At 38.4% G+C, this 16,105-nt stretch overlaps 2 protein-coding genes across 2 annotated transcripts in view; both read right to left on the minus strand.

Moving 5' to 3' along the window:
- The window catches only part of foxo3b (forkhead box O3b), a 48,088-nt gene extending 37,969 nt beyond the window's left edge, over positions 1-10,119 (minus strand). The window contains exons 1-2 of the mRNA XM_056445414.1: positions 9,575-10,119; positions 8,018-8,718 (exon numbers count right to left, since the gene is read on the minus strand). Coding sequence (XP_056301389.1) covers positions 8,018-8,551 — 534 coding nt within the window. The 5' untranslated portion in view covers positions 8,552-8,718; positions 9,575-10,119. The remainder of the gene's footprint in view (positions 1-8,017; positions 8,719-9,574) is intronic.
- A 4,347-nt stretch (positions 10,120-14,466) lies between these two features.
- afg1lb (AFG1 like ATPase b) overlaps positions 14,467-16,105 on the minus strand; it is a 53,304-nt gene continuing 51,665 nt past the window's right edge. The window contains exon 13 of the mRNA XM_056481619.1: positions 14,467-15,121. Coding sequence (XP_056337594.1) covers positions 14,993-15,121 — 129 coding nt within the window. The 3' untranslated portion in view covers positions 14,467-14,992. The remainder of the gene's footprint in view (positions 15,122-16,105) is intronic.

The following is a 16,105-nucleotide window of genomic DNA, read 5'->3' on the forward strand; positions in this document are numbered from 1 at the left end:
CCAGGGCACGTTAGAGACAGGTGTGTAAACATCGAAGGTGCAGTGAAAAGAGATAAGTTTTCACTGATAGCGTGCAAGGCAATGGACTCTTAAAACAGATAATAGGCATGTGCCGATGATCTCACCACCTGCAGAACATCTGATTGGCCTGATGTTTAGAACACATTGTATTGATAAGAGGTGTTAGTTTGACGCAGTATGGCAAACTGTACTCTTATGACAGCAGTTCTTGGAAAAGTATTACATTTAGAGAGAAATTCAGATTGAGAAATGTTCAGGCAAAGAAACATTTAGTGTACAATCCAAAAGCCACAGTAACAAGGAAATCAAAACCTTAAAATTTGACATGGAAACTACCTACAAACAGGGGTTTTCCAGTCTTGCTGATGAAGGGCTGTTCTGTGAGTCCAGTTAAAACAATTAAAAAATTAGGGTTTTTTGACTGGTAGTTGGGACATAACTCTGGACATTGGTCTTGCAGAAGCATGGTTGAATGTCCCTGAACTACACACCCTAACATGATTCTAGACATTTGATTAATGGCTTGTTTCCACTGAGTGGTATGGTACAGTACTGTTTAGTACCCTTTTATGGCAGTTTTCACAGTCAAAAGGTACTTAAACGCAAACCGTACCATACCACTTTTTGGGTACCCTTTCGAAAGGGTGCCTAGCACAACAAAAGGGTACCAAAAGGCGGAACAAGATGCACAACTAAACACTATTGGTTTACAGAGATACGTCACTCGCTCGTGCATAAGCCAGGAGAATGAAAACAAAGGAAGCGCAATTTTTAAATACACAGCTGAGACATTACACCGTAATAATATATACATAAAATAACGAGCCATAGTCGACCCAAGCTCAAACAAACCTTGTCGTCATCTTGATGAACTGCCACAAAGCCAGGAAGAAGAGCAAAATCTACCCTGTGCCCTGTTGTTGTTGTTGTTTATAAGGCCGTCTAAAGCTTGAGCGGTTTCACTTTGTGTTCACTTCAGTTTCACTTGGTGAGAGCTCACCGTGTGTTTATATTTGAAATAATGAACTTCTTGAGCTGATGATAATAACGTGCGCCTGATCATTGAAGTGGTTCTGACATCTGATCCTTTCAGGAACAGACAAACGTGAAAGCAACGCAGAAAAAAAAAACAAAGGAGAAGCTGAAATAAAACAAAGGATCAAATGATTCTTTCAGCAACCTAAAAGATGAACAAACTGCCATGTTTAACTCTTATCATCGCCTTTTGGACTATTATGGACTCGGAATGACGGAATTATGTTGCGTGTTGTTTTGGAATCCAAATATGAACTAAATGTATGCTGTGTGTAGTTTTTCTGTAATTGGTAACATATCGGAGACTGTAAGTGTCTGTATGTGTTCATATATGTTGCATTTATTTATTTATTTTATATAAATGCAGACTTTACAGTGGCTGTTTCAAACCATTGATCTGCATTAATCAAATCATGTTCATAGAAAGTTTAGTAATGAACATTTATACACAAGCCTGATAAAGGTGACCCGTACCATACCACTTAGTGGAAGCGGGCCATAAGTGTTAGGTGTCATATAGCCTACTTATTGTTTTGGGTTCCATTATGCGCTTTTGCACCAGGTAGTTGTAGAAATTTCATTACAGGAACTAGTCACCAGTCCAGTTCACCAAGAATGAAATACCCCCTTGGGCCACTGTATTCACAGCACCACTAATACTCTCAAGTGACGTATGCCAGCAGACAGTGACTTTAACCGTGACATTCAATAACTGAAAACTGAAAGGGCAAAAATGAGGGGTAAGAGATTAAATCATGTATGACCACTTAAGTATATGCCACGAACACTAGCTTTGTTTTTTAGGTCTTATAACGCTTCAACTGCTTTGGCAGTGTTTCCTATGGTATACATTCTCCTAGTCAATGTACACCTGTTTGTTCCTACTGTGGTTAGGCAGTAGGAAATACTGTAGAGTTAAATAATGGTGCTAAATTATTCCCCCAAAGAGGCGTTTCTAGAACTAAAATCGTTCTCGCTTCTGAATCTGAAGGTGCAAACAAACCAAGAAGCTTACTTCCGTCAATAGTTCTAGAAGCTATGAAATCCTTCCTCTTGTCTAAAAGCCTACTGATTTAAGTTATGGCTCTGTCAGATACACAAACTATCATAAATTTGACTACCAAATTGAGTATGTGCCTGTGGCTGCTGTGGTGTTATGTCACAGAAAATAAATTTGCTTAGTCAGGTATAGGATCTAAAAGCCTTGTGTTGAAGAAGGAACCATCAAACTCAATCTACCATAATCTGAGGTAATCAATTCAATCTTTCGTCTAATCAAAAGTCGACACATACACAATCCCACTTATGAACACCAAAATAGATGCTCTGCATCACCACAACCGGGCTAATAATCACCCACTCCTGTCTGACAGTGTTTCTGTTATCTCTCTAAGGGCTGATGCATGAGATTGTCACTTAAGGTATATTTCCGTAAATTTCTCTCTGTTCAATGCGATAATCACTCACTACAAAGCCATCTCATCTCATTACTGCTGGCTTTGTCTGGACAGAAGCCCCAGACATAGAAGCCTAGCTTTATTGTACTCAAAGTTTAAACAAGAACAATTTATCGGCACTGTGGAGGGCTGACATGCCTAATAGGAACTGACTGGTCAAGAACAAAACAAATTAAACTTTCAAAAGCCTTAGAGCAGGGAAAGGGCTGCTAACAAGCACACACTTAAAAAACTGAACAGGTACATTAAAAGTGAAGAAGCATAGGATGAATGAGATATACATTCAAATGTCTTTACCGCATCATATCTGCTTCTGACATGCCGCTAGATGGTCCCAGGAAGTCTGTGTTTTAATCAAATGTTTTCAGATATGAAAATGTCTGCTGGGCGAGGGATTGAAAAGGACATTTGTACGTGTTGGTTGAATCTTTTGTGGTTACATCTTACCTTACCAGTATGTACAGACTATGTGATGTAAATTGACACTCCATACATACTCTATACAGTCAATTTGCATATGCGTTTTCAGACTGAAAAGATCAGTTCAACTCTAGTTGTAAATATTTGCTGGTCTCAAACGGGCCTGGAGAATGGAGAAGTGCTGATGCTATCTATGGCAATCTCACTGAGCATTGCACTGTACTGCTGTAAATATCTAAATACACAATACCGTGCATGATAGGGTGACTCTGTGTGCAAGGGAGTGGCTGAATTAAGTTTAAGGGAAATAAGGATTTCTGTGTATGTACTAGAATGTACTAAAGTCACTCCTGGTACAGTGAACAGCAAAACTAAAGTGTCTGACTGCTTGTAGAAACACCAAGATGCACAATGCCTGGTTTTATACTGGTTACAGTTAACCAACACATAGCACCATTAATTCATTGTTCATTCTAAGATTTCTTGGAAGAACAGCCTCTTGGGAGAACGTGATCCATTCTGGTGGAAAATAGATATTAAAGACCTGTCATGTTCCTAAGCATGACCAGGCATGTACGAAAGCACCAAACGTCAACATTCATACATGTCAATCGAGACACAAAACGGTGATTGTATATGAGTGAACATTCATAGCAACGTCAACATGTCTGCGCAAACCGCCCGCTCGTTTTCTCAGTACTCTGGACTGAACTGTCAGCATAAAATGAAGAAGAAAAAAAAAAATCACCCTAACACATCTGTTTATGATTTCTCCAATTATTTAGTTCGCTAAAAACGCTTCTCAAAATCCATCTATCCATCTGACAATTCATTATATTTAGATGTACGTGACAATACATTGGAAACTTGGATAGATTGGTACTTCTGTTTAATTGCAACTTTTTATATTTCTAGACTTCAAATGGTCCAAAATGTGGCCGCCCGTTTGCTCACGAGTAGCCACAAATATGACCACATCACACCAATATTGTGATCACTACACTGGTTGCCTGTTAATGTCCAAATAGACTATAAAATTTTACTCTTTGTTTATAAAACCTTGCATAACCTAACGCCACCACATCTTTCTGATCTGATCACTACTAAGGCCTAAACCCAATCGCTTGGATCAAATGCCGTCGGCCATCTATTGCAAATACCTCAATCTAGACTCAAATGCAGGGGAGATAGATCCTTTGCAGTTGTGGGTCCGAAACTATGGAATAAGTTACCATTAAAAATCAGAATAGCACCCACTCTATTTATTTTTAAATCGATGTTGAAGACTCATCTTTTTTTAGTGCATTTAATATTCCCTAATGGCGGTTCCAGGCTATACTAAAAATTGCTTCTTTCTTGGCAACTTTTACTATTGTTACTATTGTTTTATATTGTTGTTTTCATTGTAGTGTATTGCTGTTTTTTTACCTGCTACTGTTGTACAGCACCTTGTTCGACCAAAGGTTGTAATTAAGTGTGCTCTTGAAATAAACTTTGATTTGATTTGATATATACTGATGTATATATGCAACAATATTAGAAGTGCCGTTTTGCACGTATTATGTCCATATATAAAATTAATGTTGCATTTGTTTACTCCACCCTCTTGACAATAAAGAGAATACAGGAAACATTTAAAATAGCCCACCTACATCCTGGAAATTTGCCGAGTGGAATTCTGCGAATACGGACCCTCTGGAGGGTGACCGGATCGCTTTCATCACCGTGACTGAAACATTTCAATTGGGCTTGGCAGATCAGCATATTAAGTGTTCCAGGAACAAGAATGGTGCAACACATTATAGTAGTAGCTTGTTCTTTTTAGGTTGCATAATCTGATTATATTTCAGATGTGAGATAAACAGCAGGATTACACAAAGTAATAATAAAACAGCAAAGAGGATCGAGAGAGTGTGCTGGACAAGATTAAAAAGTGGTGAGCTGGCAAATGTGTGTGAGAGAGCCTTAAAAATGTATCAAATCTGAATGAATGCGTAAAGCAGAGAAAAATTTAACTTTTTTTAAAGATTAAAGTACATCATTTGGCACTAGAAGCATGATCTGTCACTGCAGGAGAATGATGAATCAATAAAATCTCACCACTTATACACCTTATGAAGAAAACTTGTCGATTAATCTAACATTTTCAAACAGACTTGATATATATCCAGTTTTATAAGCAGATCATTAATAAACACAGAGCATTATCATGTATTCATTGCAGAGAGTAGGAGTTGGTGCTGCTGTATTGTCTTCTATGCTATAGCAGTCACTCCCTCTCGCTCTCCCCTGTACAGTCACAACAGCATGTTCAACAGTAACAAAGGAACGCCTTTATGATATCAGGTCTTCCAAACTCTTTTATTAAAACAGCTTCTTGTCATTTTTTGCACCTGCACTTGGACATTCCAGCCTTTGCGTTGACATTCATACAAGATACTGTTGTGTTCATTGCTTTTTTTGTATCTTCATTTAAGGTACATTCTCTCTTTTTTAACCTTTGTACTTCAAAAAAGACACCTCTCAGGTTATTCAAATTACAAATATAATTATAACTAAAATTATTATTTAGTTTTTTTACTAAATGAGATTCAATTAAAACCATCAATTTATCAGTAAAAAGGTGAATATCCATTTCATTTCAGCAAGGTTAAATCTATGCTGATGCTTTAAATTAGTGTACAAAGGCCAGCTAGCAAAGAGCTATGCAGGTAAACCTCAATCCTCTGACCTCTAAAGGTGCTCTAGTGATAGTTGCTAGAGACCATAGTCTTTAACCCTCTTGTTAGAGAAACCGACTGCCAAACAAAGAATTACCAGTTCGTTCCCTGCTCAGACTGGGTTGGGTGCAGTAGGACCGGTGGGTTACACTTGGGGGCTCATCCGGGATGGGAGTGAGGTTTAGGAGGGTGAGTGTAATGGAGGCCAAGTAGCAAAGTGCTATTCAGGTAAACCTCACTCCTCTGACCTCTAAAGGTGCTCTAAAGGCTATGGTCTTTTGTCCCCTTGTTAGAGCAACCAACTTCCAAACAAAGAATCACCAGTTCGATCCCAGCTCAGACGGGGTTTGGTGCAGTAGGACCGGTTGGTTGCATTACATTAAAAAATGTACGTTTGTCCTTAAATATATAGATTATTCTATGCCTGTTTGTTGTCAGACACCTGTAGGAGTGTTGTTGCGAGGTCATGTTAAAACCGGCACCCACACTCCATACACACGAACCTACTCTAAAGACCTGTGCTGCAATGTGTGTCATATTTAAAGCTCAAGGTAACACTTGGGGGCTCGTCCAGGATGGGAGTGAGGTTTAGGGGGCTGAGTATAATGAAGGTCAGCTAGCAAAGTGCTATGCAGGTAAACCTCACTCCTCCGCTAGAGGCCATGGTCTTTAGCCTCCTTGTTCGAGCAACCAACTTCCAAACAAAGAATCGCTGGTTCGATCCCAGATCAGACCGGGTTGGGTGCAGTAGGACCGGTCGGTTACATTACATTAAAAAATTTAAGTGTGTCCATAAATTTATAGATTATTCTATGCCTGTTTGTTGGCAGACACCTGTAGGAGTGTTTATGCGAGGTCAAAAAACCGGCACCCACACTCCATACACACGAACCTACTCTAAAGACCTGTGCTGGAATGTGAGTCATATTTAAAGCTGGAGGTAACACTGGAGCAAAGTTCAGCATAACACTGTTAGACTTTTTTCCAAAAATGTACAGTACTACCCTACTCAGCAGAGAGCAGGGGAGGTGTGTTTATTTGTGTGTACTTATGAACTGTGCTTATAGCAGTTGCTCATAAAACATGTTTGACTGATAGATAATGTTTTTCATAGCAGTTTGAGAAATATGATCATGCACATCCACACCCCTGAATGCTAAACGAGTCGGTGTGCAAACAATTCCACGCTGAGCTGGATTCCACATATTTTGCCGTTGCCACAGACCCGCCAGTAACTCTCCTTTCACTATTATAATTCATGGCTATTTACGGCCAATGGGACAGGCGAGCTGGGCCTCCTGCCGCAAACTCAGCCCTTGACCTTGTGTCCACAGCCCTTCCATGCACCCCCTCCCCCAACTCGCCCTGGCTCGGTAAGTGAAAGGCCCATATGTCTTGTGCTGGCCACGGCCCATGGTCATGACATTCCCTTTGAAGGCAGTCCTGGCCGCTGACTGCTAAGGAGCAGCTCGCGCCATTCTGAGTTGTTATGCAATTCCTAATGCCATTCAACACCTACATAAACAGTCTGGGCAGCTTCAAGCGCGGATACATTTACCGTGCCAAGTTTTACGTAAGCCAAGCTGTTTGGATATGAACATAAAGACATTTGGAAATATGGACATTTGTAAGGCTTGGCTCTGAAGATATTGTTTTTTTGAGGGAGTTTGATCATAATTGCATAACAAAAGGGACATTGACATGATGATGATAACTGTAAAGCTTTGTTAAAAATTATAATTCTATCAAAATAAGAAAGTCCAAACTACAACTATAAATATATGACAGAGAAACTATATAATATGAATCATAATGTGTTTTTTAAATGATCAATCCAATATATCGTGAATCAATCTACAATAAACAGACCTCAAAGAGCTCGAGTATTTACAGTGGTAGATGACATAACAGCAGCGTACGCTTACACTTAACAGAACATCATGGACACTAATATAGCTTTAGCTCTTAATGTGAACGGCTCTGATGATCAAAACAAACTAATCAATTGATAAACATTTCTGTTATATTTGATCATACATAATTACCTATTTATTTTTATGCTGGCATCTAAATAGTTTGTTTAGAGGTGACATCATGCATTTTATTTCACCGTTGAGTCACGCGCGTATTAAACCTTGAAACCTTTCCAGTTTTCTGTGCGTGAGTAAGTATGGCCAAACATGCCTGAACATGTGTTTCTAGTTGTGATGCAGCACAGAGAATGACAGCACACCTTATGACACATGCTGTAGTTTTCAACCTTATTTCCTTCAATAGTACTCGTATTGTATGTTTGCTTAATCAGATACACCACAAAGACATTAAATTGTATATAATTGGTGACTAGATTTGCACTGCGCTTACCTTCCAACCAGCTGAACTGTTGCTGTCGCCTTTGTCTTTGAAGTACGGGACACTGCTGACCATCCAGTCGTAGATCTGGGACAGTGTGAGTCTCTTGTCAGGGGTGCTCTCTATGGCTTTGGTGATCAGGTCTGCGTAGGACAGGTTGCCCCATGCATTCCTCCTTGAAGATGACTTCCTGGGAGTTTGCTGTTGACTGGCCACCTCTGGACTCGCTGTGGTTGCCGAAGCTGCCTGAGAAGAGAGTGGAGACCCTGTGTTCTCCTGGCCGGTAATAGAAATCAGTTCTTCGGCCAGGCTTGGGCTGCCGTTGTCCTCTCCTTCACCCATGCCATTGGCATTGATTGTCATCGCGCTGTCATCCTCATCATCCTCTTCCTCTGGGATTATATCAGTGTCATTGGATGCAGGCTTAGCCATGCTGGACTCGGGCAGAGGCCAAGTGCATGATCTCGGCCGTTTCTGTGGCTCAAAATCTGGATCAATGGCAATGTCCAGGGAGGACAGTGGATCCAGGGTTGTCTCTGCCATCATTCCTACAAGTCTCTTCTGTCACTCCTCTTTACTGTCTTGGTCAAAGTTAGATAGGCAGTGGGATGCGGTCACATTCGCATTCCATGAATGCACCTCTACTCTAAATGATGCTTAACGCTTCTTAAGCAACTAGTGCAAATCTTATTGAGAATTAACACTTCTCCTCCCTGTTTCAGAAAGACAAAAATACATTACAAAGCCATCATTATCTACATCGCACTGACAAACTTACTAATATAACTACTAATACTGAGATTAAATATTAACGTTCTGCCATCTGAATAAGGAAATCATAATTGATATAGTAAATCCATCAAGTATGTCATTCTGCAATGTGTCTCATAAACGCGTCTAGAACGAGCGAGTGCGCGCGCACACGCCTGTGGTGGTACGCGCAACACTCACGTGAAAGTATAAACAAAGCTTAGCATGAACGCGAAGTGCTCCGGTTTCAGTTTAAATCAGCACTCGCTTGGTGGCACATATTCTTTCTTGTTGTACTTTCATAATGACACTCGTTCACACATATGACACTTCATATTTCAGTGGACAGGTGATATGTACACCTTATTGTGAAAGCGAAAAATTTAGGGCATCTATTACCACTGCATAGCAATATTCAACATTATTTAGTACATAATTGATAATAAAACGAACAATTGACTGTCAGCCAAAAAGAAGAGTGTGCATGGACAGCGGACAAAGAATCGATGTTTTTTAAAATAGCAATGTTTAAAATTGCATTATTCATGTCATTCTACCTTAGTGAAGTGAGTTTTATAGGTAATTACTTATAGGTTTAATACAAATAAATACAATCCAATGAAATATTTCTTAAGGTGTGTGAGTACTGCACAAACTGCAGACATTAATCTCAAATGTAAGCCAAAATGTCCTGATACTGACAGTCCTACTATTCAGTATACATAATAATAACAACAAGTTTGACTAGAAATAGAATATTGACCTCCATGCACACTGTACATGAATATATGTATTGAAATGCAACAGCTCAACACGTACCATTCATCCAGCGCCGTTTCTCCTCTCTGTGTCGCACTCCAGTCACTTGGTGCACTGATGTAATTCAACTATATCTCTCCAGCGCACCTCGGACAAAGCGCCACAACGTCACTGCACACAAGCATCACCAGCAGTAACTCACTGTAGTGACAAAAGAACTGACCTGTCAGAGCCGCAGCGCATTCAACGAGCTATACAGCTACAATCAGATCAAGACAACTACTATAACCAGGTCAGAGCTACGCGTGCTCGTTGACTGCAGTGATCATTTTTGTTTTAATCCCCTGTATAACCCAATGTCTCGGGTTCGCTTTCCGAAATCTCTTTAACAGTTAAATGTATAGACGCATCTGTCGCGCATTGTCAGTGGCTGCTAGTTAGTGCGCGCGCCGATGCCGATGTCACGGACGGTACACTGAGGAAAAAATTCCCCTCCAGAAAGCTTCTCCACCTATCTATCTACCTATAGGCACAAGAGGACTTTCTGGTCTAATCGTCTGTCAGCGCTCAAGCGAGCTCAACTTAGGACTGAGTGACTGGAGGAGGGCGAAAAGAGAAGCGCAGCCTCTACCGCTGACAGGGACCTGCCCCCTGGATTCCGCGCACGGGATCGCCTCTTAAAGGGCCATTGCTCCCTCCTAGAACACAGCTGCCATCAGGCGAGAGGACATGTTCAAACAAGTCACTCCACAGCATTGAGAGAGAGAGAGAGCCCATATCACTTGATCGGATTTCCAAATATAGATTCAGTTGCTAGAATTTGTGGTTCAGGCATGCAAACAACGTTATCTGGTTATATTATCAAAAATGTGCTATAGAATAGAGACCTTTTTCCACGTAACGCAAGTAGAAAGCATTGTACAGTGTTGGTTATAACCAAGGCCCTGAGAAAATACATGTTGATAGTAAATCTGAGTGCACCTTCAGGACAATGATATAGATTAAAGACGGCATTCTCATGTAGTAAATATTTTACTGCCAGATGGTGGGACAAACTTGGTTATAAATAGGGCGAGACAGAATCTGCAGACATTTTTTGCTATTTTAGCTGAGAATTTTGTAGAAAGAAAATAAAAAATCTGTGGATTTATGCAGAATGATTTTGGGAGTATCATATTTAAAAAGTTATTATATGAAATATAAAAATAATACTTTTATTTAATGTTTATAATCCAAATTCAATTAGATTTGGTAAACAAAGCAAGTCTCTTATATAATATATCTACTAAAAGACAGAAAATATAACTTTACAAACTATATTGTAAATAAATCATATGAACATTTTCATATTAGTCAATATTATTACTGAAATTTATTTAAAAACGGAATAAATATAAATTTACACAATAAATAAATAGACTCCATGATGGGCTAAAAATCTGCAGATTTCTGTGTGCACAGATTCCATGTGGGCCTAGTTATAACATAGGTCTTGCTCTACATAACATGAGTTTTGCTCCAACCCTGATCAAACACAGCTGATCCAACTAATGAAGGTGTTCATGACTCTTTTGAACGCCTCGATGATTTGGATGAGTTGTGTTTAATAGGAATGGAGCAAAACTGTGCAGAGCTGCCGCCCTCCAGGAATTGAGTTTAAGACCCATGGGTTATAATCATATGACTGATCTTCAAAGTAGTCAAAAAGTCATGTTTTTATTTTCCTGTCATGTTTTCTGTTTCGTTTAAATGTGTTTTGATTTCTTCTGTGAAACAAGGTTTGATCTTAGGCAGAATGTCCTTTCTGGATTTTAGTTCAACACCATAAAATTCAGCTTCAAATCAAAATTCACACAGTTTTCTAAATGTGTGTTATTTTGATTGATTCTTCAATCAAATAAATCATTCATTCATTTTCCTTAGGCTTAGTCCCTTAATTCATCAGGGGTTGTTACAAACACCCATACACACTTATTCACACACATATACTACAGCCAGTTTAGTGTATTCAATTCATCGTCACCGCATGTCTTTGGACTGTGGGGGAAACCGGAGCACCCAGAGGAAACCCACGCCAACTCGGGAAGAACCTGTAAACTCCACACAGAAATGCCAACTGACCCAGCCGGGACTCGAACCAGCAACCTTTTTGCTGTGAGGCAACAGCGCTAACCACTGAGCCACCATGTTGCCTTCAAATCAATCAAAACTAATATGACTTCATATGATTTTTTGACTTCAAATAACATATTTCACTGTGGTGATGTGTACCAGACATCTGGAGTTATTTAGTTTGCCTATAGATTCACCACTTTTATTTTACTTTATCAATAATTCCATACATTTTGGATTCATATAGGACTGGAAGATCTATCTCAACTTTATTTTTTTAACAAAACTTCCCCCCAAAAAGAGAAAAAAGAAGTATAAAAGTAGTCCAAAAGTAAACCAATATTATGCAGTTATATATATATTTTTTGTTTTATTGGTTTTATGTATGCATTTAATAACTTAATCCCTTTTATTTATTCATTTCTTGTCATCTAAAACTACTATCCTGCTTAAAACTCCTTGTGTACATTCTGCAGAAAATATTTAGGGTATGATAACATTTAATTTTCAATGGAACTATATTTAATCACCAAATGATTTGCTGATATATAAAGAGAACAAAAGGTTGTACTATACTGTGGTGCCACTGTCCTATGTTGAGGCATGTCTTGCATTGACATTGCGCTGTCCCTTTAATCACAGCGTGAAGTCGTCCGACATGACACGCCCCCTGCTGCCAGCCTGCTTTTTATTCAAACACATGACGTAATTCATAATCCAGAAATGTTATACCCGTCTTCTCTCCTCAGTGGGCGCTACTGTAGTGCGGTGACGTCTTATCAAAACACGAGCACGCCTTTGTTCCTACAGAGATGCGCATTTTCTCGGGCGCAGTTCATGTTTGTGAAGGAATGCGCGCTCTTCATCCACTTGTCTGCACATTAATGTAGATGCAAACTGAGAGTGATAATGACATTCATGCAGCTACAGAGAAATACCTGTACAAAGCCTACAAACTCAGATTACATTATTGCACGATTTATGATGTGCGCTTTTCTTTTACGCTATTGTGTGAACAAGTGGCACTGAAATGCTGTTGCTTGTTTGGTCACTAAAGATCTAACAGCATTGTTTCCCACTTCTCCATTCATTCCTTATCTTTTCAAAATCAACCCTCCCCCTCTCCTGTCTCCCTTTCCTTTGTTCCTTTAACCCTGCATGGATAGAAAATCCCGCAGGTGTCTTTTCTATTTGCATTTGCTCCGATGGTTAGACACTACGCGTAAAATTAACATTCACGATTTATTGGATGCTGATTATAGAATGATATGTGTTAGGCCAAGGTCTTTCATAAGACATGCACTTTATTATTTTGTATTTAGCCTGTGTAAAGGTTTGTTTCTGAGAATATTGATATAGATGCATGTTAGTCATTGGAGAGGGTCACTATAATATTAGTGCTCTCTGATGTGGGATAGATAGGGATCTCCAGTAGCACACTATTATTGGTGTCATTTAAAACAATAACACAGAGCACGTGGGATGAGTACAGGCGACAAAACTATCTTCTACTGCCACCTTAAGAGCACAAAGAGAAATTACAAGAAGATTTTAATTAATTAATTAATTTATTTAGAAACATGAAGACGGGGCAACGCAGTGGCGCAGTAGGTAGTGCTGTCGCCTCACAGCAAGAAGGTCGCTGGTTCAAGCCTCGGCTGGGTCAGTTGGCGTTTCTGTGTGGAGTTTGCATGTTTCCCCCACAGTCCAAAGACATGCAGTACAGGTGAATTGAGAAGGCTAAATTGTCCGTAGTGTATGAGTGTGTGTATGGATGTTTCCCAGAGATGGGTTGTGGCTGGAAGGGCATCCGCTGCGTGAAACGTACTGGATAAGTTGGTGGTTCATTCCGCTGTGGCGGTTCATGCACATTACGTTTTGGTGGAAATATATTAATTGTTAACTTTTTACTGATCCTATGGGATATACACTTAATCCAATCTGACCCACAACATAAGAGCTGTGCTCTATAATACAAGAGTAATGAAACTAGTTTTGTAAGTCTGTGCTCATCTGTTTTGTGATTCTAATTGTCATCTTAGCATTTTACAATCAGAACCAGTACAACAGTTTTAATTATTTAAGCATGTACAGTTGAAGTCAGAATTATTAACCCCCGTTTATTTTTTCCCCCAATTTCTGTTTAACGAAGAGAAGATTTTTTCAGCACATTTCTAAACATAATAGTTTTAATAACTCATTTCTAATAACTGATTTTTTTTTCTTGAATTTTGCTCTTTTTAAATTTTTGTTTATTATTTAATATTATATTATAAGCTTCCTATAGAAAAATATTAATTTAAATGAGAGATTTATAAGGGGTGTACTCATATACTGTATGCTGAACACTATATATATTATAATATAATATTAAATAATAAACAAAAATTTAAAAAGAGCAAAATTCAAGAAAAAAAATGTATAAAATTTTGTTGAAATTTTATAGTTTGTAATTTTGTTTTCCAATCTTTTGCATGGATTTAAATGATCTTTCTATTTCTAAAGATGTTCTGTGACTAAAATATTATTTTAATAAATACATCCATTTAATAAATTTGTTAAGTTCAGATGTACCAAAATATAGGACCTATATTTACTGATGAATTGATAAAAATATTCATTTGCAAAATGGGGTGTACTCATATATGCTGAGCACTGTATATAATTATGATTGATGTCTAAATTGAGATATTCATAATTATTAAATAAAGTTGAAATAATGACAAATAATTAATCTAACTACTTAACTAACATAATGACTTCTCATTGTTTGAATTAATAGTCATAATTAGGACTTAAAAATAATAAAAGGTCATTATGAGAGTCATTTGACAAAATGATTCATGTCTCCATTTCTTTAATTCATAATAGGAAAACACTGCTCAAAAATGGTAATTCTGACAATCAAAAATATGACTAAAAATTACATCAATACATTTTTTAGCTCATAATTTAAACATTTTATGCCATAAGTCTTACATTTTTGCCAATTACGCTTATCATATCATAATTGTTTTATGTGTAGCAGCAAAGGACTTTCATATTTAAGCAAGCCTAAAGGCATAAATAGACATGAGACATGCAACACTGAAATATTTATGTTGCTATTACATTAAGAATAAACTTTGTCTTCCTCACAGAGGGAGTGTTTTCCAAAGTACATACACTAAACACTACAGATTATATAATCCACTAGAGGGTGCTACACATCTTCTCATTTGGCAGCATACGCAATCTCTTCCTGCGCTCTTGTGAGATGTACTTTTGCACATCAGTGGTGCAATGGGCATACGAAAGATTCCCATTGCTGTTTAAAACAGCAGGCTTACAGTCTGTTCATGGTGATGGACTTGCACCATTTTCAGATCATGATTGACTTCGATCTCCACTAATCCAGTACTGTTCTGTCTGCATCTCTGCGAGGCGAGACACTGTCCTCCGGAAGGCAAAGATCTCTTCATCTGCAGTGAACAGTGTCATCCGCTTACTGGCTTCCTGAACAAATAAATGCATTAAGATGAACAGTTATTATTGAACGTTATACAGGAATCAGCAAAGAATAACAAGGGCTCAGTACATTAAACTGAAAAGATGGGGTTTTTTTTTTATTTAAAGTATCACATCAAGTCATGTCATTGTGTTTAGAAATTTGACTGCCACTGAAGAATGAATGGATTAATGAGCACGGGTGCCACATTTTTTGTATCAAGAGTCAAAAAAAACAAAACTAATATCATTGAGAGCTGTGGTCTGAATCTATGTTACATTAAAGTTGCCATAGGTCGTTTCATAATATTTTAAAACAAATAGAAAACATTACTTTAAATCATACTAACTAATGCAGAATATATTTTTATTACAATAAAAACATAAACCAGGGGTGCCCAAACTCAGTCCTGGAGGGCCGGTGTCCTGCAAAGTTTAGTTCAAATGCCAATCAGCCACATCTGGGCTACCTAGAAACCTCTTTGCAGGTGTGTTGAGGCAAGTTGGAGCTAAAATCTTAGGACACCGGCCCTCCAGGACGAGTTTGGACACCCCTGACATAAACAATCACATTTATAGCACAATGGAGTTCAATGCTGAAAGTGTCAAGCAGAATCTGCCTTTGCCTTCATTTGCTCACTGATGTCTCTGCATTGTGCACTATCCAGCGGGTGACAGTAAAACAAAATCGGATTTATTTGAAACATTTCCTTTCCGTTAACTTTTTGTAGCTTAGCAATAAAACAAAAGGTTACATTAAATTAGAAATGACAGTCTGTAAACTGTCCCCATTATTCTCCCTCTGACTACAGGTTACCATGGGCCAACACTGAATATAGAGCAATGTTTCTTAGTGATTAACACTTTGTTGATTCTTAAGCAAAATACACAGTAGAATACAGTATCTCTTTACAAAATCAAACTTTTAGCCTGTTAACAAACCGTCAAAAGTCATTAACAAAATGAAAATCTAAAACACAGACGTCAGTTCCT

This window comes from Danio aesculapii, chromosome 20 (genome assembly GCF_903798145.1).
Source record: "Danio aesculapii chromosome 20, fDanAes4.1, whole genome shotgun sequence".
Taxonomy (NCBI): Eukaryota; Metazoa; Chordata; class Actinopteri; order Cypriniformes; family Danionidae; genus Danio; species Danio aesculapii.